Source organism: Psittacula echo (assembly GCF_963264785.1).
Source record: "Psittacula echo genome assembly, chromosome: 3".
Taxonomy (NCBI): Eukaryota; Metazoa; Chordata; class Aves; order Psittaciformes; family Psittacidae; genus Psittacula; species Psittacula echo.
Window position 1 is genome coordinate 31,936,061 of NC_137736.1, and position 26,326 is coordinate 31,962,386.

General features: G+C 35.6%; 1 protein-coding gene across 1 annotated transcript in view; it reads right to left on the bottom strand.

The window, feature by feature from the left end:
* HLCS (holocarboxylase synthetase) overlaps window positions 1–26,326 on the bottom strand; it is a gene marked incomplete at both ends in the record, with an annotated part of 120,638 nt that overhangs the window by 79,856 nt on the left and 14,456 nt on the right. Inside the window, one exon of the mRNA XM_080612191.1 lies at window positions 25,010–25,192. Coding sequence (XP_080468317.1) covers window positions 25,010–25,192 — 183 coding nt within the window. The remainder of the gene's footprint in view (window positions 1–25,009; window positions 25,193–26,326) is intronic.

The following is a 26,326-nucleotide window of genomic DNA, read 5'->3' on the forward strand; positions in this document are numbered from 1 at the left end:
ATGGACACTGCTTCTTGCATAATGTTCTTTGTATGCTGAATGTCAGCAGACTTACTGGTTTGTAGTCCTGTAGTATGGGTAGCAAAGCATAACACGAAGAAAGCAAGTTTCTTTCCAAATGCAGTCAGGCACTAGCTTTTAAGTCCCAGGGCAATCTAAGAGTGACTCAGTAGCTAAATTTTAGTTACAGAGAAATTATTTCTCATTTCTTCTTTTTTTTTTTAAAAAGCTCCATCTGAACTCTTTCCATCTAACTTCTGGTATAAAATATACTTCAAATATTTTCTTCCTTTTTCTTGGTTGTTTTCTTTTTTGCATGTGCATTGTAAATGATGATGTGGCATTAAAGGTTTTATGAGCATTTTGTTGACTTGGTCTGCATGAAGCACTTGTATCTTCACTTAGTGTAATATCACAGCTTTGACAGACTGCTGCTAAATTCATTACACATTATTCTTGTTTTACACACACAACAGTAATTCATTAGCTGTAACTGATATTTTAAAAAATTATAGCTTTCATTCTTGTCAGGTAGCATATGGAAAAACTGCACTTAATTAAAAAGTGCATTTTCTTATTGCTTCCCAAACACAGAAATTCACTTAGCACAATGGAGCATGCACGTCCCAGACACAAAACTATAATTTTAACTCACATAAGGACAGATTTACAGAACTAAAGAGTCAGACATTGAGTTAAAAAATAAAGGTGCTTAAAGTATTATTACATTCTAAACAAACGTGAAAGTACTTGATACTACGTGTAAGAAAGTCTGGTGTACTTTTACCACAGTATACCTTCTGAAAAGCCTGAAATTGCATATATCTATGTGATATTACATTATTACAAATATGCCACACAATTCCTACCATTTTTCCTCTTGAGTATGTTCTTTTAGGTGGGTTTTTTTCCTCACAGTTTTTAGGTTTACCTCTTCATTTAATTTTCTAACACATACTGACCCATTTCTAACACATACTCAACCATTTAAGAATTGTTACATGTATATAATTATGAAGCTATTTTTTTCCATAATGTACACATTTATTGAGCTGATCAAAATATAAACACGATTAATACATAATCAAGAACAGCATCTGATTTTTAAAAATTCCTTAAAAAATATGTGTTTACATTTTTAACAAAGCAAAGTTACAAGTGCTGTCCAAGTACATACTAGAAAAAATAATTTTCACTGTAAGAACCTCCTTCACACAAAGTTAAAGAAACATTGATGCTGAACCAATGCATTTTGGTACCCACAATTATACTGGCACACAGAGAAGTACATTTTGTCATCATGAAAAAAACTATATAAGAGGTCAGGGTTAACCTCTGCTTCAACTCCATTTAAAAGGAATATAATCACATCAGAACCTGAACTGTGATTGGTTGCGAAGTTCAGAATTCAGTTTTGAACACATAACCTATCTCAGTTGCGTCTACCGTTCTGCAGCAACCTCTGGTGGCCATTTAAATGAAAAGCGTTGGTTCAGGAACCGTCTGGCCTTCCACACCTCTGGGACCAGACCAGCTCTGGCAAACGAGGCACCTAATACAACATAACGGAATATCCAAACTCCTGGCCTCTGTTTACCCTGACCATTATTAAAATCCTAAAACATGCAGGTAAGAAGCTTTAAATGAGCATGCAATCAAAAAAGCTATAGCGGTTACATAATCACGCACCGACAACCCAACCATACCTGCAGCTACTTACACATACAATCATACTAAAATCTGTATTACACATATTATCAGTAACATACTTTCTAAATATTCTCCACTGATCAGCACAAAGGTTTATTAGGGGTTACTGTATCAGAAGTTGGAGGTCTGACATTGCAAATTGCTGAACTAAAGTTTAAACGGTAATTGTAACATAAAAGAAGGATCAGTAAAAGCTGTAATGATTTAACATCTGCTTTCTATGATTTTAAGAGTTTTGTCAGGTGTGTGAAGGAACTGCTCTGTAATAGAAGTTTTCTTTTGCTGTTTAAAATTCTTTTTATTTTCATAATCATTAGTTCCACTTTTTCCTAATGCTTACTTAGCGGTTGAAATTGAACAACAAGGAGAATAGAGGGAGACATAAGAGACAAAAACCAGCTGCATATGGACCCTTCTCTGTTGTAGTATAAAATAACAGAAAATTACAGCTCCTGATGGAGAAGATTTTATTTGCACCTGGGCTCTATCAACCTATGAGACTCATGCACAAAGCACATGAACTTCCAGTTGTAACAGTTTAAAATAAGCCCAAATCCAAGACTTTATTCTTACATTCTGTTTATATAGAAAGAATCTGAATTCTTTTTTTTTATTTTTATGTATGCTTATACACACACAGAGATATATGCAAGTATCTCTCTCATTGAGTATATTTGGGAGCTAATCTTTTCTACCAAACTCTATGACGATAGGTCTTCAGCTCTGTATTAACAGAATTCTTTGTAAGAGAAGGATCAGTCACAGCCTAAATTCATTTGGTTTCTATTAAAAACATAGAGGCAAAACTAAATGAAAGCTAAAAATACAAGGCCATAAGCCAAACAAACATTATTCATCAGTCACCTGTCCTTTCTTGGGAGGAAAATGAGAATTTTAACTAATGATGCTCTACCTGATGACTCAATATTGTGACTATAATATAATACTCTGGTTTAGTTGTTGCTTGTTAAGTGAGGCCAAGTATTCACTTTTTGGATACATAGCTAGAACATGATTTAACAATTTTTCTCATTCCTTTGTCTAAAATGTAGTAATTTCCAACTAAATACCTCTGGTTTTGCTTCACTGTGCTTAAAGAGTATGCAGTTGATGCACTGATACACATATTAGCAGTTGATGTACTGGTGTACTGCTATATGTTTATAAACTGCAAAAAAAGTGAAGATTACACAGGCATACTGTACCAGTCTTTTACAGAAGCACATGAACTGGCCGTCTGGAACATAACCAAAGCCACTTATAGACATCACACCTTCAATATGGGTAACCTGCTTTTTTTTTTTTTATAGAATTGGCTGTTTTCAAATGTGTATTATTCAGTTTAAGAATGATCTCAAATGTATCTATTTCCTATGAACTCTAGAATAGTACTGATAGAAAATAACATTTTAATACAGACTGTATAACATTTGGAATCTGATTTCGACTTTAGAACACAAAAATACATTCATGTATATACATAATACACAAAAAATACATCCTCCTTGTATTACACAGCTTTGCTCAACAGCCCTACAAGTTTAAAGGTGTGAAATTAGCCACTGGAGAGCTTCCATAGCATCTCTTGAATCCAACAGAAACAAACTGAAATCCAACGTGGTAGCAAGCAGTAGGCTGGTGCCAGCAAAAAACACATCCACAGTGGCAACTCCAGCCCCAAATGCCAGTGACTTAAGAGGCCAACAAAAGGAAAAGTCAGCTATCAGCACAAGAGGGCAAGGTTTTGGCTGACGTTTCTGACTAATGAGCACACAAAATGCTTTTCTGATGCTGCCTGTGTTTTTACTTCCTGTAATAATGCAATACTTCGAGATCTGAAGCAGATGACATATTCATAACACAACCATAGCCCCATTTTAAAATCATGTTCATACTTAAGTCAATATAGAAGCATGCTGAAAATTAAATAAATATTAAAGTACACCAAAAAACCTTACCGTAAATATACAGAAGATGCAGAAAAAATGTGAGGTTAGATACTATTCTTGCTGCTTTCAAACCCTCACATACATATATTAATTTTTTCCTGAAATTTTGTAAAACATTTTAGAAATACTAAGTTTAGCACCACAGTCATTCATGAAAAAGCTATTATTTTCTTTTACAAGGGGTAAGGGGGAGGGACAATGACACCCAGTACAATGCCCTTCTCTTTAGGAAAAGACTGAAGAACTCAAAACCTGGATAGATTAGGTGAGGAAAGAAGACAATCTCAAAGGCCTGCTGTAACCTTCTCCATAGAAACACAAACAAAGACGAGAGAAAGGTTGCTCTTCCCTCCAAGGAAAAACAATACTGGCAATTAAGTTGTAGTGGCCACATTCTACTAGTTCAGCAAGACTTATGAAGGCTGTAGACAGCAGATATATTATTTGTGTTTGTGTGTCAAAGACAGTATCTCTAACCAGACAATCAGGTTAAGAGATTTTGTTAGTCATAATTGTTTTCATTTGGTCATAACATGACCAAACTACTCATCAATGCCTGCAGTGCTGAATAGTTGCCCTTTTAGACTAAAATAAGTGTAAGCCTGAAAATGGGGTTTGTAACAAAATAAACAGAACTGTTAAACACAGAGGCTATTTACAACACATTTAAAATCTGACTGGAAATATACGAAGTATTCAAATTTATTTTCAGAAAGCATATCAAAGACACTTAATATTAACTACTTACAATTAATTTCAAAGTTCAGACCTTGTTCAAAAACTTGAGCAAGCTAGATAGTTGCCCTCCACAGCCCCACTGGCTGACTGCAATTTATCTTCAGATTACTTGCAGTATTTTCATTTTTGACTTGTTGTTTTGCATATTTTACTAATAGGAAGACATATTTTAGCTGAGGCTACTCCTCTAGGCTAAGTCAGAGCAGAATCTATTCCTCTATCTTACTCTATTCAGCACACAAAGGGCCATTATTTTCATGCTTAGTGTTCCAGTTCATAATATAAAAATCTTAGGAAGGAGAGAAATCCCCAGTTCTCCACTCCCTCCTTTTCCCATCCCCCAAAGAACTTCATAAAGATTTTATTGTAGCACAACTGAGGTGCACTCTCATTTCATGTTCTCATGAACTTCTGTAGTTACTTGGCTGACACTTGCTATGCATTCTCAAAATACTATATAAACAGGAAATCTGTTTCAGTTTAGTAATAATCTTTTTGTATTTCCTAAACACAGATATGGTGCAAAACATGAGTTGATTGTGTAAAATATGGAAGGGCATTTAGAAAGATGGCATGGTTTGGTGACTTTTTAAATTCACAACCAACTGGATTTTTAGGAGTCCCTAGTGGTTTGGGTAGTTAATTTAGTCTGCAGTATACTTTTGCAAGAGAGGCAAAAAAAGGTAATCATTTCTGAAAGATCATTCCAAAGACCAAGTTCCTTATTTTTGTCTTCACACTTCAGTGTGTTTTTTAAAAACAAGCATTATATCACATAAGCAGTTAACACAGTGCATCATCTCAGCAGTATGGGGAGTAGACACAGTCACATATAGAAGTGGGTCCATTTTGCCAACTGATATGTGGAATATCTAGTCCAAAAAAGGGAAAGATTTTTAACCAAGTGTTGCAAGGTATTCTTATCCTTTCCATTGCAGTTACATTTGTTTGGACATGAAGCATCTTGGATTTCAACCCATTCCCAGTCTACATGTCCAGCAACTGCTCATAAATCTCTGCCTGAATTTGAATATAAAACTAATTCAGCTTTAAAAAGCACTTATGTAGGTGTAGGCAGAAAATTAATTTATCCAATATTCAGCCGTCTATTCTAAAATCAGGCTGAAGGGCCCAAGTCAGAATTCACCCACTAATGAAAAATATATCAGGTGTTACCTTCTGTAGATAAAAAAAAATGCTGTCAGTAAGGATAAAAATAAGACAAAAAGAAATTAACTAGCAATGAGAAGGAAAAATGGTCTTAAAGTTTTTTTATATCAGTATCTCTCTGCTGGTTTTAGTACAGTGTTAAGCTTAGGTATTAGGTGGCTAGAAGGCACATGCTGTCATTCAGTCATCCAAAACAAATACAGGAAATTAGGCACTCACATTTTTCTTTATTGTTACATATATATATATATATATATATAACTACTTTAAAGGGTGGAACAATAAAAACCAGAACAAAACAAAAAAGTGAATGCATAGTGCCCAAGGCAGAACACATTTGGTTTTGTTTTCCAATTTAGACAAAGTAGTACCATTTACAGTCCCTGACTATGTAATTGCCTTTGTGGTTGCAGGACAAGGCCAGGTTCGGAAGGCTCCACCAGAATGTCTTCAACAAGCCAGAGCTAAGTGGAGGAACAAGAAGGACAGCAGAGCAATGCTGTAAGGTGCATCCTGGCTTTTGCTTTTCTTACTCAGCTGCAACAGAACAGTCTGGAAGCAATCTTCCCAGCAGCTGCTCTCATCAACAAACTGTTTATTGTAAGAAAGTGGCTGGGTCAAAGGCTAAACGTCATCCAGAACTGAAAGCATATCTTTAAAAAAACCTGAAGCCATCCATGCATATGGAAAAAGCATATTGCATATGAAAGAGAACCATATTCCATTCTGAAAGGCCAAAAGTCTTCTTAAACAAAAGCTCCTTAATTCAATGAAGCAGTATTTTATAGTGCTGCACTAATTTACTGTGGCTTGTGCTGATTTTGAGACCTTTGCAAGGTTTCTAACAAAAACAGAAGTTATTTAAAATTCAATCTGTGTTTTATTGAAAAAAATAGTTGTATTAAAAAAAATTCTAAAATATTTTATTAACATTTCTTAACACTGAATAAGTTAGCTCCATACTAGCATACAACAACAGCAAAATAATTACTTTTTTAATACATTACAAATGCACCATTAACATGTTACACAAGTCGAAAAAAGAGGTTTAGGCTCAATACCAGTTTTACAACAACAACAAAATAAAACAAATTGCAGGTTTTATGATGCAGGTAGCAGAGCAAGATGACGTATTAAATGTGTATTAAATTATTTGCAAGCACTTGCCAAGTCAATTTCAAACTTTATTTGAAAACTTTCAAATGCATCAATCTATATTCAAATGTCAAAACCTCTCCCAGAATTCCCAGGTCTGTCAAGAACCACTGAAGGACTGAATTTAACCAAGTTTTAAGTCAAGCATAATTTAAAAAATTGTAATTGCATGTAACCATGCAACTCCATTTTAAGCACATGAACACACACAAAAAAAGGGACAAAGAATGTATGTATGGGAGGGACTTGATACTTGGCATAATTTAGTAACATCCATAATAATGTTTAAGTTTAAACTCAAAATTACAGGATGAAATCCCATTTAGGACTTTGCAGCTCTTAATCTAAGAAATTAAACAGTACCTGACTGCCTATGCAAGGCAAACTGGTGTCATAACATAGCACAGTAATTGGGGTCCATTTGCTGCACCAGACTATAAAGCTGACTTTGAGGGTAAAGGATCAGTAAGAACAAAGTCTACCTTTGACATAACATCACTATGTAACACTTCACAAAAATGAGCGTTGCAATGAAATGGCTGATAAATCAGAGGACCAGAAGGTGTTGATTTATCCTACCAGAAAAAGCCGTGGTAAATTACGGTTTGAGCATTTAATTCTTTGTGACACCTACTTTGTAACAAAACTGTTGTTATTTTTTTGAAGAAAAGGGTACAGTAAATTGAGCATATGTGCAACTGTGTTAAAAGTAATGCCAGAGAAATTAGGCAGAAGGGAAAAGACATTCCACTTTTGCACTAAAATTTGAACATTATGCATATTAAAGTGGTTTAAAAAAAAAAAAAAAATCAAAGTCATGTTTAGAAGACTTAACCAAGATACAAACCTCCTAAATACTGTACACATTTATTTTAAATTACTCTCAAAAGTATTCTGTATTGACTAGAAAAAAACAACCACAGAGGAATTTTGTTCTCAGCTAATAGGGCAGTAAATTAGATGCAATATATTCAGCTGGTAAAACCAGCTCTGTTAAACAGCTATCACATAGTAGTATTTTTATTTGGTACCAAACCTTTTTTTTTTTTTAACAGAGAATAAAATTGTTTGTTGAAAATCTTGGAATCAGGAGTAGAATAAGTTAAGTAAATAAAACTTAAGAAAATATTTTTTCTTAGTACCAATAATACACAATTCTTAGTTTAAGGTTTTCCATCAAGTTTCTTTTGCCTTTCAACAGGTTTCTCTACATAAAATGTCAGTGAATTTGGTGTTCATGAATATGAAATAGCAGAACAGGAGCCAAAGATTCTCCTCTTAGCACTGCAAACACGCTTCAAAATCAAACAACAAGTTTTCAGCTGTACCTCATTTCTGCCTCTTCTGAGTAAGAACTCCCAATTCTGTCACACTGTGGGGGTTTTTGAGCTAAAGAAATGTCTGGGAAATATTAGGGCGAAACCACAACACATTTTCACATGCATCCACAACTCAGAGACTACAATACCGTTATGTCCCTAAAGTTGCCCAGCTAATGTTCAACATGTATCATATATTTTGTAATCCTTTCTAAAGCATATTCAGGTTGACATAACACTTTATAAATAAAATAATAATAATAATAATAATAATAATAATAAAGATACTAAAAGAAAGATCTTAGAAAGGAAGAATTTCTTGGAAATTGTATGCTATATTGTCAAGAACATGCATGTTATGTTACTTACAGTATACCTACTCTGAAGATAAAAGACAGTATTAAGATAACAACTACTTTTACTGTAGCTAAGATATCCTTGCTAATCAAGGACCTAAAAAAATATTAGCATAACAGTTTGAAAGTATTTTGAAAAAAGTAAACCAATGCTTTTTATTTAGCAGAATCTATCAAAGAAGTTAATCTTTATGCTTTGTAAATATGTCACACATAAAACAATGTAAAATTTAGACAGCAAATCAAGAACTCTAAAGGAAGCATCAATAATATTCAATTTATCAAAAATTAATAATTTTTTCTCATGAAACATGGGGTAAAATACAGCATTCATGGCCATGTACTATAATGCCAGGTTGTAAGAGCGAATGATACAAACTAGGTTTACAGTTATTCTAGCTGCATGTTTTCTATTGCATTGTAATTTTTCTCTCCCTCTTTCAGCCCTTTAAGATTCAGCATTTCCTTCCACTCAAATTGAAACCTTTTTCAGATCAAGAGATGCAAAGATTTCTCCTCAGAGGAAAAGCAAGGAGACAGTAAGACGATCACACACCTTCCATAACTGTAAGGGTCCTGATATACATGCAGCTTCAAGGATTAACCTCCTTAGACATCAACTATCTGAAAGCATTTCTGCAGTTGTTAAAGACAAATGGAGGATGGGGGGGGAAGGAAAAAAAAAAAAACCCCACCCAAAAAATTTTAATTTGTCCGTTAAAGGTGGAGATACAACACACTAACCCTCCCAGGGATAAGGCCAAACGTTTAGACAAACTCTTTAGCTGCTCTAGGGCTGAGTTCACTTTAGCGAAGTCATATACACCACTAGCTTCTACTCCAAAAGACCATGCTTGGCATACAGAACTTACAGTATTGCAGATAATGAAGCAAAGTCAAAGCTCATAACTGAAATTCAGGGGTTTAGGAGTAACTTTGGGAAACAAGGCACTCAAAGAAACAAACAAGAACAGACTTGAGATTGAGGTAGTATATGAGGATTGGTCAACAGAAGCAAATACATGCAGTCGGAATTTGTTTTGACAATGGCATATTCTTTATTCTGAAGGACTTTAGATTCCCTTGACTTGTGTCTGAGAACAACCACCTGTTTCTGTGCTTAGGGATACATATGCTCTATTACTGTTAAAATTGAGGGAACACCCAATCTGTCAATCAAAATTTTGCAATTTTACCTATTTATACTTAAAAAGTGTTAATGCAAATAATAACACTTCAAGTAGAGTGTGGCCCAAAGAGAACTTATTTAGTAAAATCTAACCACAATACTTGGAAACATGCTCTTGCATTGGTTTAAGACTCAACTGAATAGTATACCTGAAAAACAAGATGGCTTCATTTTTTAGACTTTTCCCATTGAATTTAGGTAAGGAAATGTCTTGGGGGGCAGTGGTCTGGAGGAGACAACAAAATATACCCTTACGGAAATACTTGTTGAAAGCTATGTAAATAGTAAATGCTTGCTGCATATGGGCACCAATGTATTCTACTGCAAATGTTAGCAACTGCAAAGGGCAAACCTCAAACTTCTGACAAGTTATAAAAGCTTTCAAGTGGAGTAACAGTAGAGCTTAACATAATTTTTCCTTCTATCACAAGCAGCCAGTGAGTGAAAGGGGATTCTGGCTCCCAAAACATATGGTTGTACTGTACACTTCCTAGCTCCTGACTGACTGTAGAAAGTGGTAGAAGTGAAACTTTTGAACCATGTTGTAACAGTAAAAGGAAAAACAGCCAAATTCTGGACAAGAAAGTCTTACAGAAATAAGGATTAAGACTACAACAGCCTACCCAGACTACACTTCTGAAGTCAAGAACCTGGCCAGAATGAAGCAAAACCTTTAAAAGACTGAAAACCAGCTCTGCACATATTGATGCTGAAGATGAACTTTTAAGTGATTAATATGAAGCACCTATGTTGAAGGACCTTAATTAATAGTCCCAAACCAGAAGGCTAACTTCTAAAAACAAACTGTCTTGAAGGGAAATGTTTCAGGGCTTACTTCAATTAGTACTTAAAAAACAGAAAAGTAGTTTAAAATGCACTTTCAGAACAGTTCCACATAAAGTAATGAACTCAAGCTACAGACAAAATCTGTATACTCAGTCTGTGACGCTTAGTGATTAATTTATCCTTGGTTAAATAGGGACAATTTGGGTCTCTGTTTCTTGAACATAATAGCTGGAAAAACAGGAGACTGAGCATAGCAATTATCGTTTGATGCATACTTTCAGTTCGTCAAGCTACTGTTGTTACATAAAATCTGGAATATGAGAGTCACTGCAAAAGTAACATTCTACCAACAAATTATCATATGCTTGTAAGAGAAAGACATCCTCGAGCAGATGGAGAAATTATTTTGTATGGAGCAATAAGGATAGCAATACTTGTAGCACAGTTTATTGAAGTTCAAAAATGTCTAATTTGCTATTCCTGGATGGCTAATTGGAGACCATCATTAGACAGAATGGATCACATAGGATAGAAACAAGTCTGAAAATTTTTAGAGAAGATTAAAGTCCACTCCCACCTCCAAGAGGAAATGTCGGATGCAGAGATAACAAAAGCACATTCTTATCATGGCTAGCCACTCGTACATACCTTTTGGCTAAAATACCACATTAAACATTGTTGCTTCCCAGATGTTGCCTGTGGCTAAAACAGGTAGAAGGAAAAGCTTCCCAAAACTGCAAGAGCTGATGAACTTCTGTTTCAAAAGATAAACTAACTCATAGCAGAAAAAGGCAGCTCTTTGCGAAAGCTGCTGCTGATCAAACAATATGAAGCAGCAGCCATTACCACTATGCCCCTTTAAATCTGTACCTTTCCTCCAGCAGCAGCCAGTAGCAGATGTATGAAAGAACACAGCAAGTATAAAGTAACTACCTCTTCCTCTAGCAAGCTACATCATAACAAAGGTGAGTCAAAAAGCATATGCCTCACAGCTCCAATGAAGTATTCTCTCATGAAAGACAATCTTTGGAAATCAGTTCAAAACATTAACTGCACATGTTTGATATCAGGAAAATAATGACAGAAGTATTCTGGGGACAAAAGTACAACTGCTTTTTTTTTTTTTTTTTTTTTTTTTAATATTTCTAATAAAACCTCAGGAATTCAAATAAGCAGCCCAAATATTTATGGTAATATGCATCTCATAATGCTTATGGTAACTTTGGGAAAATGCCCTTCTCTCTCGATAGGAAGCAAAAATTAAGAATAAGGATTTGCTTTCAGCTACTGTCTTTTCTTCTCCATCAGCTAATACATTGTACTAATATACACATAAAGCAGCCAATAAATGGAAAACTAATTAGATAACTTTTATCTCTGCAGCTGCACAGATAGTGGTACATGAACTAACTGTAATACCTACAACTCCAGTTTTAAAAGATAAAAGTAAATCTTAGAGACCAGAAAAAAATGCATGGATAATTGCTTATTCTGTGTAATGAGATCCAAAGTCAAACCATACCAAATGTAATTTTTTATTTAAATCTTGACAATTATGCATGAAAACAATTATTTTTTTTTCCCTTATCTTGCAAAAGAATTTCAGAAATATCTCCCAGAATTAGTTTTTGGTGATTTTGACTACATGGAAATGCTGAGATATGCTCCTACAAAACAGTTTTCTCCATCTTAAAATTCAGAGGATCTTAATATGCTTTTCAATTCCTCAGAGTTGTCTTTATACAATAGGTAGAGAGCAACCAGACACATTTCTTTAAAGCAGAGGTACATGTGATACACTTTCTTCAACTGAATATTGGTCTTTCTTTAAAATAATTTTTATAATGAGAACAATGCAACCTTTTCAACTGAAGTTATGACATAGCTCATCAGTTGAAAGTTACAAAGAAATGATGACCAATAACTCTGTTGCAAGTGTAACATCAAAAAAGATGATAAACAAAAAAGGTAACATGCATACTATTCAGTAATATACATTATATCCATAATATCCCTTCACATTTGGATCATAGAAAATAAAAATCACCTTATCTTTATTTAATTTCTCTCAAGTTGAGAAAACATGTTACTCATTTTAAAGTACGCCTCTATTGAAGGGCAAGAAGCTGAGCAAAAGTCTGGACATGGGTTGGTCGTCCAAAGAATGTTTTGAGACTTGGCAGTCTGTGTACCCCCTTCTAAAGACTTAAGTTATTAAATTATCTATTGTTCTGTCTTTAAATCTTTGTTCTCACCATGTGCAAAACCTGTAAATTTATTATGGCCACTACTACTCTTAAAGTGCAGTATTGATTCTTACCCACATTAAACAAGTAGGGACAGACTGTACTAGCTTCTTCAATACAGCTCCTGCTAAGGCTTGGCTTTAACAATTATTTTAATCATACATTTACTCAGGTTTTACAAATTCAGAAGGCTATTTTCAAATGTTTTCTCAAGCAGTACTTGGAATATTTCTTAAAGAAGTTGAAGAGTGCATTTTAGTACATATGTCAGAAACAATACACAGTAGATAAGGAAAGTGATTCTCAACAAAACAAGCTGTAAAATCAAATGTTGCCTTGTGTCTTACATGCTATTGAAATGATCAGTCCAAAGTAGCAAAATTTTATAGCTAAAATTATTAGATATGCATTATAATAGCTAGCAGCTGTAGGAAATGCTAAAAAATGCAGTAATATGAGTTGTTTTCTATACGATGAAGTCTTGCTTCTTACCTCTGCCTCTTCAGCTGTTGCCCCATTCCCCTCACTCCTCCTCCCACACAGTGTCTGTCTTCTCTTTCATCTGGTATCAAACTAGTTTCTCTAGCTCTTCCTCCTGAGGTTTTTCTCTCTCAAAAAAGTTCTTACCCTCATCAGTCAAGGAGCATGCTCCAATTTACACACTAGATGTTTAACTCCCATCTCAACTTCTCAGGGCTGGAGTCCTCCAGGATCAGTCATCTTCTCTGGGCCTGTGTAACTTTCATAATTTCTACTATATAATGCATTTATTAAGTAAGGGGTAAAGAAACACAATTTCTGAAACTTGAGGTTGCCAACATAACTAATAAAAGTATATGCAAACTTTTTAAAAATATACATATTAACACACATACAGATACACACAGGCTTATACAAGTCTGTATATATAATTACACATAGACGTAGTGCCATATTTAAGTACAGAACTTCACCACCGTTGTAGATCCTCTAGTGTTTGCACAAGGAAATGCTGGCACCGATAAAATGGTAACCAGCTGAAATTCTTAAAATTACATCATGTAATCCTGTGAAGCACAGCTCTGTATAATCTCACTGTAAGAATATAGGTTACCATGACAGACATAGCACTTTTACAGAGGTACTTTTAGTGGCAGAAGAGAAACACACGTACCATGAAAACAGACAGAAGGTTTATTCTGGTTTGGGTTGTCGGTTTTTTTTTTTCTTCTGAGAAAACCTTGCTTCAATATTCATGTAAATCCTTTGTAATTAATGTCACCACTACAATTGCCAAGTAACCGAGTACAGCGATTTACTGAACTGGAACACATTCCACTTGTGAAGACCAACTACAACCCAAAATTAAAAAAAAAAACCCAAACCAAAACCAAAAAACCTTTCCTATAAGAGTTGTAGTAAAAACTACAGCAACTTTCTGATTTAAGCTAACAGCTGTTCTTTAATCAGCTTTTCATTACAAGAACTGCATAATGTTGGCCAGATAGTCACATGCCAAATGCTGTTCCCACTGCACCTGGAATTTCAGGATTTCCTCAATATATCAGAAACCCCAGATCATTTCTTAAAATGAACTGTCAAATGATAAATACAACAGAATTCTCTAAGTCAGTCCCTTCCCTATCAACTGCTGACACAAGTCATACCTGATAAATTTTTTTTGCAGTCTTTTTTTTTTTTCCTCTGATGACATTATTGTGCAAATGAATTGTCAAAGAACGTTAAGAGTCAAAGAAATATATCTAGAAGACCTCAATGTGGTAAATGCACTGTTTCAAAAAATCAGCTGAAGTTTGCAGTTCTATCTTTTTTGAGGAGAAATATAAAAAGACAGTTCTATTTCCTCTTGGTTATATATTTTTATTTGACTTCTCCCTTTGATTATAATATATAATCTCATATTATCTAGCCATAGTTTGCTTAAAAGATACAAAAGAAGCACTAATTAAATTGTTAGATAACCATTATAACGATCTCTCATTGTGGAAATGTATCGTCATTTCTGAGCAATGGTAACATGATAGCATCTCACAGGACTCCAGCTGATGCCAAGCCTGTTCTCATCTCCCCAGTCTCACTTACATAAATTAGCCACAGGCCCCACTGATAGTCAGAGAATCTCAAGTTTTTTATGTTTGGAAGTACTCCACTTTTGTCAGATCTTTACCAGTGAGGTCACACTAAACGAATTAATGCCAAATTGCCACGGATCTCCAGAGCGTTTGTCACAAGTTATGGATTCTTGCTATCTAAAAACCACCCATCTGCTCAAAGGCAGTATCCTGAACCCTGACTCTAAAAAGGTTTATCAGTTACAACTTTTGAGTGCTGAAACAAAATCCAAGACCAGTCACTTTAATTACAGCCTTCACATTAAGATAGAATGTGTACCTGTGTTAGACACAGAGGCAACATGAATTTGGATTAGTCTGTCACTGTGGATTTTACTTTTCTTGTTTACATTCCTATTTCAAACTCCCAAGACAAACTGAAACTAAGAAAACTCAGCCTCACACACTGGCAATGCTCTCTGCTGAGTGACCTATACTCAAGAAAGTGTACTCAACTCTAAGGCTATTCTCTATCATTACAGGAGTGAGAAGTTAGCATAAGACATGAACCAAGCTCACAAATGTTTTAAATATATATTACATGAGCCGTTCTGAAAGGATAATAAAATTTTCCATTCTCTAAAGTACAAAAAGAACATGCCCACTGAAGAAAGTGATTGTGAAGTGTCATACACACGGACTTGAAGCAAGCCTTGAAACATGATAGAATACACTTCAATGAGTGGCACTTTGGTCAGATGCCAGCACATAATAATTCCGTATCAGAGTTAACTCTACAATAAGATTAAATGCTACCCAGTACAAAAGGCACTAACTTCTAGTTCTCACAGGAGCATAAAGACCCTTCTTATTGAGACTGCTATAAACAAGATATCTTCTTTTGTTCCTCAAAGCTTCTTGCATTTTCCAAATGATTGTCAAAAACATTTATCAAATCAATACATAGCCAAAAAGTTGTTTACAAACCTTAATACAAGTATGCTATTCATTATTACATGCCTACAAATGTGATTCATGGTTTAACATGTTTAGCAGCATGCTTGCTGCTATCATGCAAGAAGGAAAACACATTTTTAACTAGATAAGTATAAAAGAAAGGAAATGTTTGCCATATTTCTCTTTCTCCCTCCCACAAATATTTGGTAAATATTCCCTGAAGATAAACAACAGAAAAGCAAAAGGTAGCTTTAGCAACTGCATTTGGAGTCCCCTTCATCTCCCATCAACATTTCTTAAATGAAAATATTTTACTATATGTTGATACTACATACCATTGATTCCTCTGTAATTTAAAATGTCGTTTTAAAATTGAGGAAATACTATACAGGACAGCCACTGCAAACATGCAAAGATATTTTAATGCAAGTCTGTAGACAACATACTACGCATAAAAAGTTTTCCACCCTTTTCTTTTGCTTTAACTGTGTGATCTCTACACCCAGCTCATAAGTGACCCCTAGTGTTAAGACACCTTCCTCTCACTAAGGGAGCTGTAAAAAAAGCAGCAACAACATACAGCTTCTGAGGGCAACAGAGATCCACAGTGATTTTAATATAATGCCAACACTAATACAGCTCAGCTGGGAAGGGTCCCTGATCAATACTGGAGTCTCATCTTACTGGTGAGTGCAGTGAAACTTGCAGCATGCCAGCCTTTTTCAATAAACAGCTCCAGGTAGAAGTCTGAAGAAACTTTTATGAGTGAACAAATCAAGAGATAATTTGGCCTTCTAATTCATGCAGAAGCCAGCATGAACAAAGCTCAACTGTCAGACAGATCCTGAGCCTGGACCACTGAGTTAGCACCCAGGAAAAACAATCTCTAGTAAACGCTTTAATTTTGTCCCAAAAGTTAGTAAAAAACCTTTTATACTGTCATAGTAATTTTGCGCTGTAAGATTAGTTAACTATAGGAAACCATAAGCCTAGTTTCCTTTAACTGTGCCTCATAGTTTAACTTCAATAGCCCTCATTGTCTTTTCCTCCATGCCTTCTACATACAGTCAATATTACTGTTTCTGGTATCTCTCACACTTCCTCTTCTCTCTCTCTCCCTGAGCTTTTCTCAACAGGACCAGATAAATGCTTCTCAGCAGCATAGGAAAAATGTTTTTTTAAAAAACAAAACAATTTTTCAAGGCAAGATGTCAATGTAATGGTTCTCCCTGATCCAAGCAAGCTGTTTGTATCTGAAGAGAAGCAAGAAAAAACACTTTTCAGCCTCTGGAGAGGGAGGGCTGCTCCTTTCTGTAGGCAGTGAGACCAGTAAGGCTCCAGTCAATAGCAGAAACCCAAAAATTCAGATATAGTTGCCCTCCCCTGTGCTACTCCCTTATATGGGGGTGATGAGGTGTTACAAGAAGGCCCTAAAAAGTTCCTGCCTCTTCACTACCACTTGCCCTACCAGCTGGAGGGGAGCAGAAGATGGTGGCTGTTTCTGTCAGAGTGGTGTTTAGGCAGACTGGCAGTTCCACTGTAGTAAAAACTACAACAACAAAGCCTGTCAGTCTTTATTGCCAGGCAAGACTAACAGGCTGCCTTGGCATACAACTAGCTTAGAAAAGCATCCTGCCCTGGACCGTATGCTATACAATTTGCTATAGAAACTCAACTTTCAAGCTTTTACCTCCATCAAGTAGCTTGAACTCAAAAGTTTAAAATTTTTACTGAAGAAATGACAGATCTATTAGGAAACTGCACTAATAAAGGTATGCAGAATAACAGAAGACTGTGGGGAAAGAAGAAAGAGGCAGTAAAATATATCATCTTATTCCACCTCCATCTACTACATGACTGTATGATGAGTGTTATAAAACTGTTCACTAAGGTACAAGAGGAAATATCACTGAGATACAAGAACCAGTATCTTGGTTACCATCTGCAGATTTCCTTCTCTTTCCATTTCTATCCATCCTCACACTGCGCATACCTTCAAGTAGCTCATCCTCCCTCTGTATGCTACAGAGGGTAAGGACAGAAAACAGAGAAGTGTCCTTCCTCTCAGTTTTAGTTTACTCTACTAAAATAACACAGATCAAGAAATTACCCTGTGCTTAGTAAGCCACAGTAAACAACCATAATAACTCATTTAGCCATTCACAAGTGTGAGGTAAAAATACATCATCTCTACAATTTATTCTGTCGTGCCATTGAGTTCTCTTTATACGCGCAGCAGTATGACTGAGCTGGTGTCCAAGAAGTCCGTGTGCAGCTTAAGCACTTCAACGACAGGCCTTTTTCCATGTTGAAACTGCAGAGAATTTTGCTGGCAAACTTCTTACCTCTGGAAGTGGGCACAAATTAGGAACCTTCAGGCACTCACACCTCAGTCAGCCATTCTTCTGAGAGCTAATGCCACCCTTTCTGCTTTCCTCTGACCAAGAGAGCTCTGAACCATTACAGCAGGAGAAGGCCCCTTCATTATCTTAAGTGCTGATGGAGGGCAAAACAAAATAAAGGAAAAAAAAAAAAAAACAACAAAAAAACCCCAAACCATCCCTTCTCAAAGAGCCATTCCTTTCAGAACCACACACTTTAACACCAGGAAGCAGTAGGGGCTAGTATTAGAATCCAGACATTGATACAAAGAGCTTTTCAATTAATGACAACAACACTGAAATAGTTTTGGTTTACAATCTGTGTGGTTTGCAAGTTTTGTTACAAAGAAACAAAAGTTAATTTGAGGAGGGGAGGTGGAACAATACAAACCGAACAAAAGCATGCTAACCCTCCCTGCACACACATGCAACTCAAAGCCTTGGAAGCCAACAAGTAACTTTGAATTTATTATGAAAAAAACCTAAACATATGGAGTTAAATTATAAATATTTTTAATTAATAGTACTTTGTTATAAGTCCTTGGGTTATGTTTTAGATATAAATTCTTCAGGAAGCCACTTAAGAGAAAAAGCATGCTACCTGCCAGAAGGTAAATGTTTTGCCAAATGCATTTCATTGCCTAACCAGTCTAGCAGAAACACAGCTTTGAATAGCAAAAAGAATTCCACACACAGCATACCCTAAATCTGTTTCCCAAAAAGAATAAGCTGTTCCAGTGAATACACATTTTTACTGGTACAGTTGCATTTACATTGCTGTATCTACCTTTTTTATTTTCCTGAAGCAACTTGCCATAAAAGACATTTTCATTCCTAGCCAAGAGACAAACTTCCAAAGTTTTCAAGTGCAGACAAAGTTTTCTGGCAACAATGCACTGTTTGCTGGAAATCATACATACAAAATGTTAAAAAAAGTTAAAAATTTAGACACCACTTATCAGTGATCACAGAATTCTTTCAGACTGTGCTATTCATTCAACTTTTTTCTCAGCTCTTGGGTTACTTTTTTCTCAGCAATAACTTGGGCTACTGCTTTTGCTAGAGCAAAGAGCAAATTTCCTTTCTAGAATAAACACTTCCAAAGGACTCCTGCTTTTTGTCCTACCGGCTCAAGAGGCAGGGACGATGCTTAAATCCTTACGTTTTGAGGATGATAGGAGAAAATAAGCAAGTCTCCTTTTTTGTAGAATATACTTTTTTGGTTCATTTTTAAGCATGAAAACTTGTCTAACAATAAAAATAGGGCTTTGGGGTTTCAGTATAACTACAGATGATTCTGGCACTGGAAATTTAAAGACAACTCTGAAGTTGCACAGTTGAATCTCAAGTTCCACAATACACGTTAATACGCATGGAAATACTTCAGCAACAATTGTCTCCAAATGTACCCTGAAATCTAGGTTCATTATAGTGTTATCTGAGAGTTCAAATTTCCCATCCTCAAAGAAAGATTTAGTCAGTATGAAGCAACTTCATACTCTCTTTGCTGACGTGATAGACTTGGAATTTAAAAACAGCCGATGCCATCACAAAGTCAAAACTGTAGCTCAAGAAACGTAAATTTGGTCCAACTGAGTTCTGATTGTGCTGTACTGTATTCAGTTATTCAAATACACAAAGCTGACCTCACACTGCATCATCCTTGTGAGCACAGTATTCTGTATCCTAAAGTGTTCTTTAAAAGAAAGTTTGAAGTTCAAAAGGTACATTCAGTTGCACTTTTTAATTATCCTTTCTGCCCCCAACAAACAAGAGTTAAACCCCCCAACTTCAAGCTTCAGCCAATATGTTTGTATTAACTGTTTATTATTCTGGAAAAATGTACTGTTTAAAAGATGGTTACTAGCTGAGCCAAAGTAATAAAGTCGGACTACATTTGGCCACCACTCATTTGGAAGATGCTGATAGAAGTGACTCAGCCTAATACAGCTTGAGGAGTTAGTAGTCAAGTTTAAGAGGCTTCAGATCGGTAAATATGTCGGCATAATACACTTCCTAATGGAAATAATCACTATTCTGACAAATCTCTCTCACTCTTCAAGAAGCAAATTCTTGTTTTGAAGTCTCAAAGATGTTATGCTGAAACTTACAGCAATAAAATACAATCCTAGCATTTACGTCTGAAAAATTATCCTTTAAGATGGCAATGTAAGAGAGTAAATATCTGAGCGTTTAAAGGCAAAGCTGCAGAAAAAATCAGATCTCTATGCTTGAAGCTGCCACTGAACATATGGGTGCCAGACAACAGGCTTACAGTGATCACCATTTGTTTCAAAACACTTTGAATTCACCCTGTACCACATTGACACAGAATTTTCTTTTTACAGCAGTGTTAAAGTCTACAATTTGCTTAACTGCTTCAGATCAGATGAAGGGAAAAGGAAAATAAAAGATGCTGTGTTTCAATACCAATACTTCTCTAAAATTACATCTAAAACCAACAAGTTGTGCAGCTCTAACTATTAACAAGTAAGATGCCTTTCATGCTATATTGCTCTTAGTTCAAACGCTGCCTTCATTGTTGTTGCAGCACTCTATCGATGTAATATGGATTTTTCCCCAGTTAATCGAACTTGAAAATGTCCCTATGTATGTATCTGGAGCAAAACATTCTTGCAAGCCTTAGTGCAAAAAGTCTTGTGATGAAAGAGTTGCCGCAAGTGCTGTTACTTTCCAGACTCCCTACCTTATGCTTTATTTACAAGAAAGATGATTAGGAGTAAAAAGTGCACACTGTGACAGAGATCACTCAACACCAACAGCAGCAAGCACTAGCTGAGGTTCGACTAGTACAATTCTACATGGCAAGATCTGGACCTCTTAACAGATGGACATTATCATCCATTATTCAGATACTAGAGCTTTTATTTGAATTTGAAGCCATAATAATGGCAGTTCTGCTCATATTTTATGGTCTTCTTTTTAATCCATGTAGTAAGATTGAGATTTTAAGATACATGATAACCATATAAACTGGAAACTAAACCTTCAAAATGTGAATCCTAAGGAGAGGAAAAAAAAAATCAAAAAAATTAAATCCACCCCTCAGAAGCAGCTCAAAAATGCATTGCAAAAGGCACCATCCAAGACCCAGAGAGCAGACAGGAAGACCTGAAAGTCTTAATAACCAAATTTACACTGATCGGAGTAATAGATTTGATGGGATTACTAAAAGCATCACAACAATGATGCAAAAAAGACACATTGTTCAGGAATTGTCGGCAGAGGAAAAGATAAGAGAAGCTACTTATTCACATAATAAAGTTGAAGTTTTATTTCATGTCCACAATATAGTAGAAAATATCTCTGATAAAAGTTCTGAAGTAACAAAGGAGGAAAGAGGGTGGCAAAGAGAAACCAAAGAAATCACACAGAACAGGGCACAGCTCTACTGTAAATCGAAGCTTACAGAAACAGAAAGAAAAAAAAAAAAACCAAAACAAAACAAATTAACACTTTAAAGAATTTTAAAATGAGGGAAAAAAAAAAAGAAAATCTGTATTTTTTCTTAATGGACTAGAAAATGCAGAGCAAAATAAATTATTATTTCTTCCACATAAGCAAAAAGAGCTTGTAGTTTCTAAATTAATAAGAAAAATCTGACCAGGTTAGGTCTACCAGCATTTTTTTTTAAACGTAACAGTACAGAAGCAACCTCCAGTTTGGGCATGAGGAATCATTACTGAACTGCCAACTTCAAGAAACAAGAAAATTTGCCATTCTTCCATTTGTGAAACTGCAAACAACCCATCAAGCTTGCTCAATCATCATTAATTTCTTATAACAGGAAAGCATAATAGTCCAAAATTAAAAAAAAAAAAAAAAAAAAAAAGAAGTAATTTTTGCTCAAGTCAATGAGCATTCCTTGGATAATCTCTGAGGGAAGGAATATACTATTTAATACACCCCCAGTGACTTGTACAGAACAAGCTTTTCATGTAGTCATAAATAAAGAAGTCCAAAAGTACTACACTTTGTAAACCAGTTTATTCCATTTCCAGCACTACTTTACTCACTCTGACATTAAACAAATCTAAGTATTTCCTTCAAATTATTCACCTTTCAGGTACATTTCTGTTACCTTGTTGCTCTCTAGGAAAGCAAGATGACCTATGTAGAACATGATATACGAAGAAAAACAAATAACTGTTTATATAGCTAAACTATTATATACTCATTTTTTATTTTAATATGCTACCTCATTATTATTAACAGAAGTTTTTACACACACATTGCAACTTCCTTTCACACAATATTCTGGAAGCATGTTGTGGCTAAACTGAAAGACATCTTAAAAATGAACTACACACACCAACATAGAAAAACTACCATTAAAAAAAAAAAAAAAAAATCTGTGGAAAAATAGGTATAAACTTTAACTATACAGCATACATCGCAAAAATATCAATAGATGGCCTGCAACCCTGTGATACGCCACTAGATGGCGAGTTTGGACAGAAATTAGCTAACTTTTTGTTCATGCAAATTCCAAGTGCATAGGAAAGAAACAATCATGGTAAAAGAGTGAAGGTGGAGAACAAAAAAGGAACAGTTAAATAAACTACAAGTCCTCTGTATAGAGCACATTTAATATTAGGCAAAAAGGGTTTTGTTTTCACATCTGTCACACAAATAGATAATCAATTCTTACGAACATACTGCTCACAGACAGGGAAGAACTTGTTTCATATTTGGCCACAGACAGCAGCATTGGCTGTAGTAACTACAAGAATACAAAATCTGGAGGAAGGCTGAAAGGGAACCAGCAGTTAGGTCTTGGGAAAGCAGACTTCAGCTTATGCAAACAATTGGTAGTTAGAAGCCACAAAGGGGTTAGAATTACACAACATATCTGTAAAAGGAGAATAAGAAAGCTGGGTTCATTCAGTTTGGCAAAGAGGAGGCTAAGCAGTGATTTACTAACAACCTGTAACTACTTAAGAGAGTTAAAAGAATGACAGAGCTAAATACTACTTTATAGTGCCAGACAATATAATAAAATAACAGCCATAAACTACAGCTTGAGAGGTTCAGGCTGGACATCAGGGAAGAAGTATAAAAAAATTGATAGAATGGAACAGCAGCACTGGAATAGGTTGCACAGACAGGTTGTACCATGCACGCTTGGAGGTTTTCAAGGTTCAACCAAAGGGCATGGCTGATCTAATGTAGTGTTGGCAACAGCTCTGCTCCAGGCAGAAGGCTGGATAGGAGCACTTCCAATAGTATTTTCACCATTGTAAAGTGGAGATGGATCTGGCAGAGTTTAACACACATGAAAGAGCAATCATTCAAGCAGAAAAAAAAAAAAAAAAACCACCAAAAAAAAAAGAACAAAAAAAGAAATAAAGCTCTCTGCATTTTGCTTAATTATTATCAATTGTTACATCCAATCTGAGTTGTTAGACGAGGGCATTACTTAATGTACCAGTAAAAAGTATTGGCAATATCTTCAGAGACACAGAAAACAAATACAGATTTGAATTTACAGATACATCTATTAATAGTATCTTAGTCAGTTTGGATCTGCAACTGACTTGCCTGCCATGCAATGAAGTCACGTATCACAGAATTACAGTATGGGTTGAGTTGGAAGGGACCTTAGAGATCATTCAGTTCCAAACCCCTGCAATGGGCAGGGACACCTTCCACTAGAGCAGGTTGCTGAAGGCCCCATCCACCCTGGCCTTGACCACTTCCAGGGATGGTGCAGCCACAGCTTCCTTGGGCAACCTTTTGCACACATCCTCCTCCTCTCCATAGTGAAGGAAAACTTTGTACTGTTTCTGTCCTTGCACACCCATAAAGCACCCCAAAGCAACAGTCACCGATTAATTACTCAAAACTTAATTTGTCTCTTACAAACTTAAAAAAAAGAAAAAAAATCACATATTCCCAATCTATAAATCATGCAATGCTTATCATACCCACCTTTCAGATTAAAAAACAGTATTTTGAAAAGTACAATCTAAATCTGAAAGATCATAATTTATTTAAAAAACATTTCAGCTATAATGTCACTTGTTTCACTGATTGATCCTGTAGCCAAAAAAGGATGTGATATTTGATACTGCTGGAAACAGGCACCCAAGGAGGAGCTTCTGTAGCTGAATTCCCCTAAAGACAGACATTAGCATTTCTGTGCTAATATAAGAGTGGTACAGAAAAGGAGCAGAAATCAGACAAGTGCACTAAGAGCAAGTATTGACAGAGCTAAATGGGTTGGAAACAACAACAAGGAGCCTGAGTAACCTGCATTGCTTATTAGTAACCTACTGCTTTCACCCCTTCAGATCAATATAATATAGTCCTCACATATATGAAGTCATGTTAAAAAAAAAAAAAAAAAAAAAAAAGTTAAAATTACTGCTTTATATATTCTTCACAATTCCTCGTGAAAATGTCTCAAATTGAGAAGTCCAGAATAGCCATCTGACTATTTGAATTACAAGAACCTATTCTATTTCCAGGAAACATTACAACAGCCACAGGAGTAAAGCTGTTCATTCTGTAATCACATACACTCTTCCCTACTCATTCAGCTCTTTCAGCTTTGGTCTGCCACACCATTCTCCATAATTTCAGCTTGACCTTTTCCTACCAGCCTATACAGAACTTTCTGCCTCATTTTAAAAGAAAACCAAATCTTGTCTTTTAAATAAGTTCTTTCTGTAGCTTACCACAGCTTTGTGCTTTGATATTGGAGAAGCATGCAAATAAGTATAAAAGCTCTTAACAGAAATACAGCAAATATACCTGATAAGTTAACTGCACAATATTCCCATGTTTAAATTCAAAACTACTGCTGGCAGGTAACAAAATACTGACAGAGTAGAAATTAAACTTTATGCTTACCTGTAGTACATAAGTAAACATCTCCAAACAAAAATACCACATAAGAAACAAGGTGTATTTAAGTGAACACTGAATTTGTCTTGTAGCGTAAATCTCAAATAACTGAAATGTAAGCAAAAGCCTTACCTCATCAGAAGAGAGAAGGTAAATAGGTGTTAACATTGGAATTTTACTTAATTCACAATTCAGGCCAAGTGATTTCAGGATCTCCTTGAGAACTTCATATCTCTTGGCATTGCTTATCTTAAGCAAATTAAAGTCCTCTTCAGTTTGGACATCCATAGAATTGATATCCACTTCCAAGTGTGCCTGGCAGGACATGTGCAGAGGGAATAAAAAAAAAAAAAAATCTGTTGGTATTTGGTATTACACGTTTTAGTTTAGAGCTAAGTATTTTCAAAAGCAGCTTTGTCCTGACTGTGGTTGCTGAACTATCCAGTTACTAGTGGAAAGGCTGATGGAGTTGGGCCTGTACAGCCTAGAGAAGAGAAGGCGAAAGGTCAATCTGATCAATGTGTATAAACAACTGAAGGGAAGGTGTCAAGAAGATGGGGCTCTTGGTGGTGTCAAGTAATAGAACAAGAGGCAATGGGCATAAACTAAAACACAAGATGTATTACCTGAACATGAGGGAAGAACATCTTTATTATGAGGGTGACTGAGCATTGGAATAGGTTATGCTAAGAGGTTGTACAGTCTCCTTCCCTGGAGATATTCAACAGCCATGTGGACACAATCCTGAGTAATGTGCTCTGGGTGACCCTGCTTGAGCAGGGAGATTGGACTAGATGGTCCCTTCCAGCCCCAACCGTTCTGTGATATTTAGAAGCCTTTGTACCCTACTATATGCATATAATTTAATGAAAATTGCAAGCTATTATCTTTGTTAATTTCTCCAATTTTGCACATTTTAATTGTGTTCTTCATATTTGATCTACTTTATTGAAATTCAGGAAATATGCCAAAATGGGGGGCAGGAAAGAACAGAAAAAAGGGAAACAACAAGACTGTGACAGAATATTTAATGGCTGATGTCACTGTCCTCTGAAGAGAAAACAATAAAGCGTTTCAAATCCAGACTGGAAGTCATTTAAAATTATAAAATGACACACTAATCCTGTTAATCTGATTTTTGAAGCTATACTGTAATGCCCTTTTTCTGTGGAAAACCTCTGCAGTATTGAGTTTTACTGCAGCAGAAGGGTCAATTTAAACGGTAGAGCAAAGCAGGTTTCACCACGAACTTGCAGAAATGGATAGCAACAGTAGCTAATCAATTTTCTAGTACAAGCACACAGCACATGGGTGGCACAGCTTCCTACATAAAGCTATAAACATGCTACTATGTATAATAGAGTTTCCAAAAAGCCAGCAGATTTAATCTGATAAACAGACATAAACACTTCTAAGAAACCTGATGAATATTTCTACGTTACATAATTG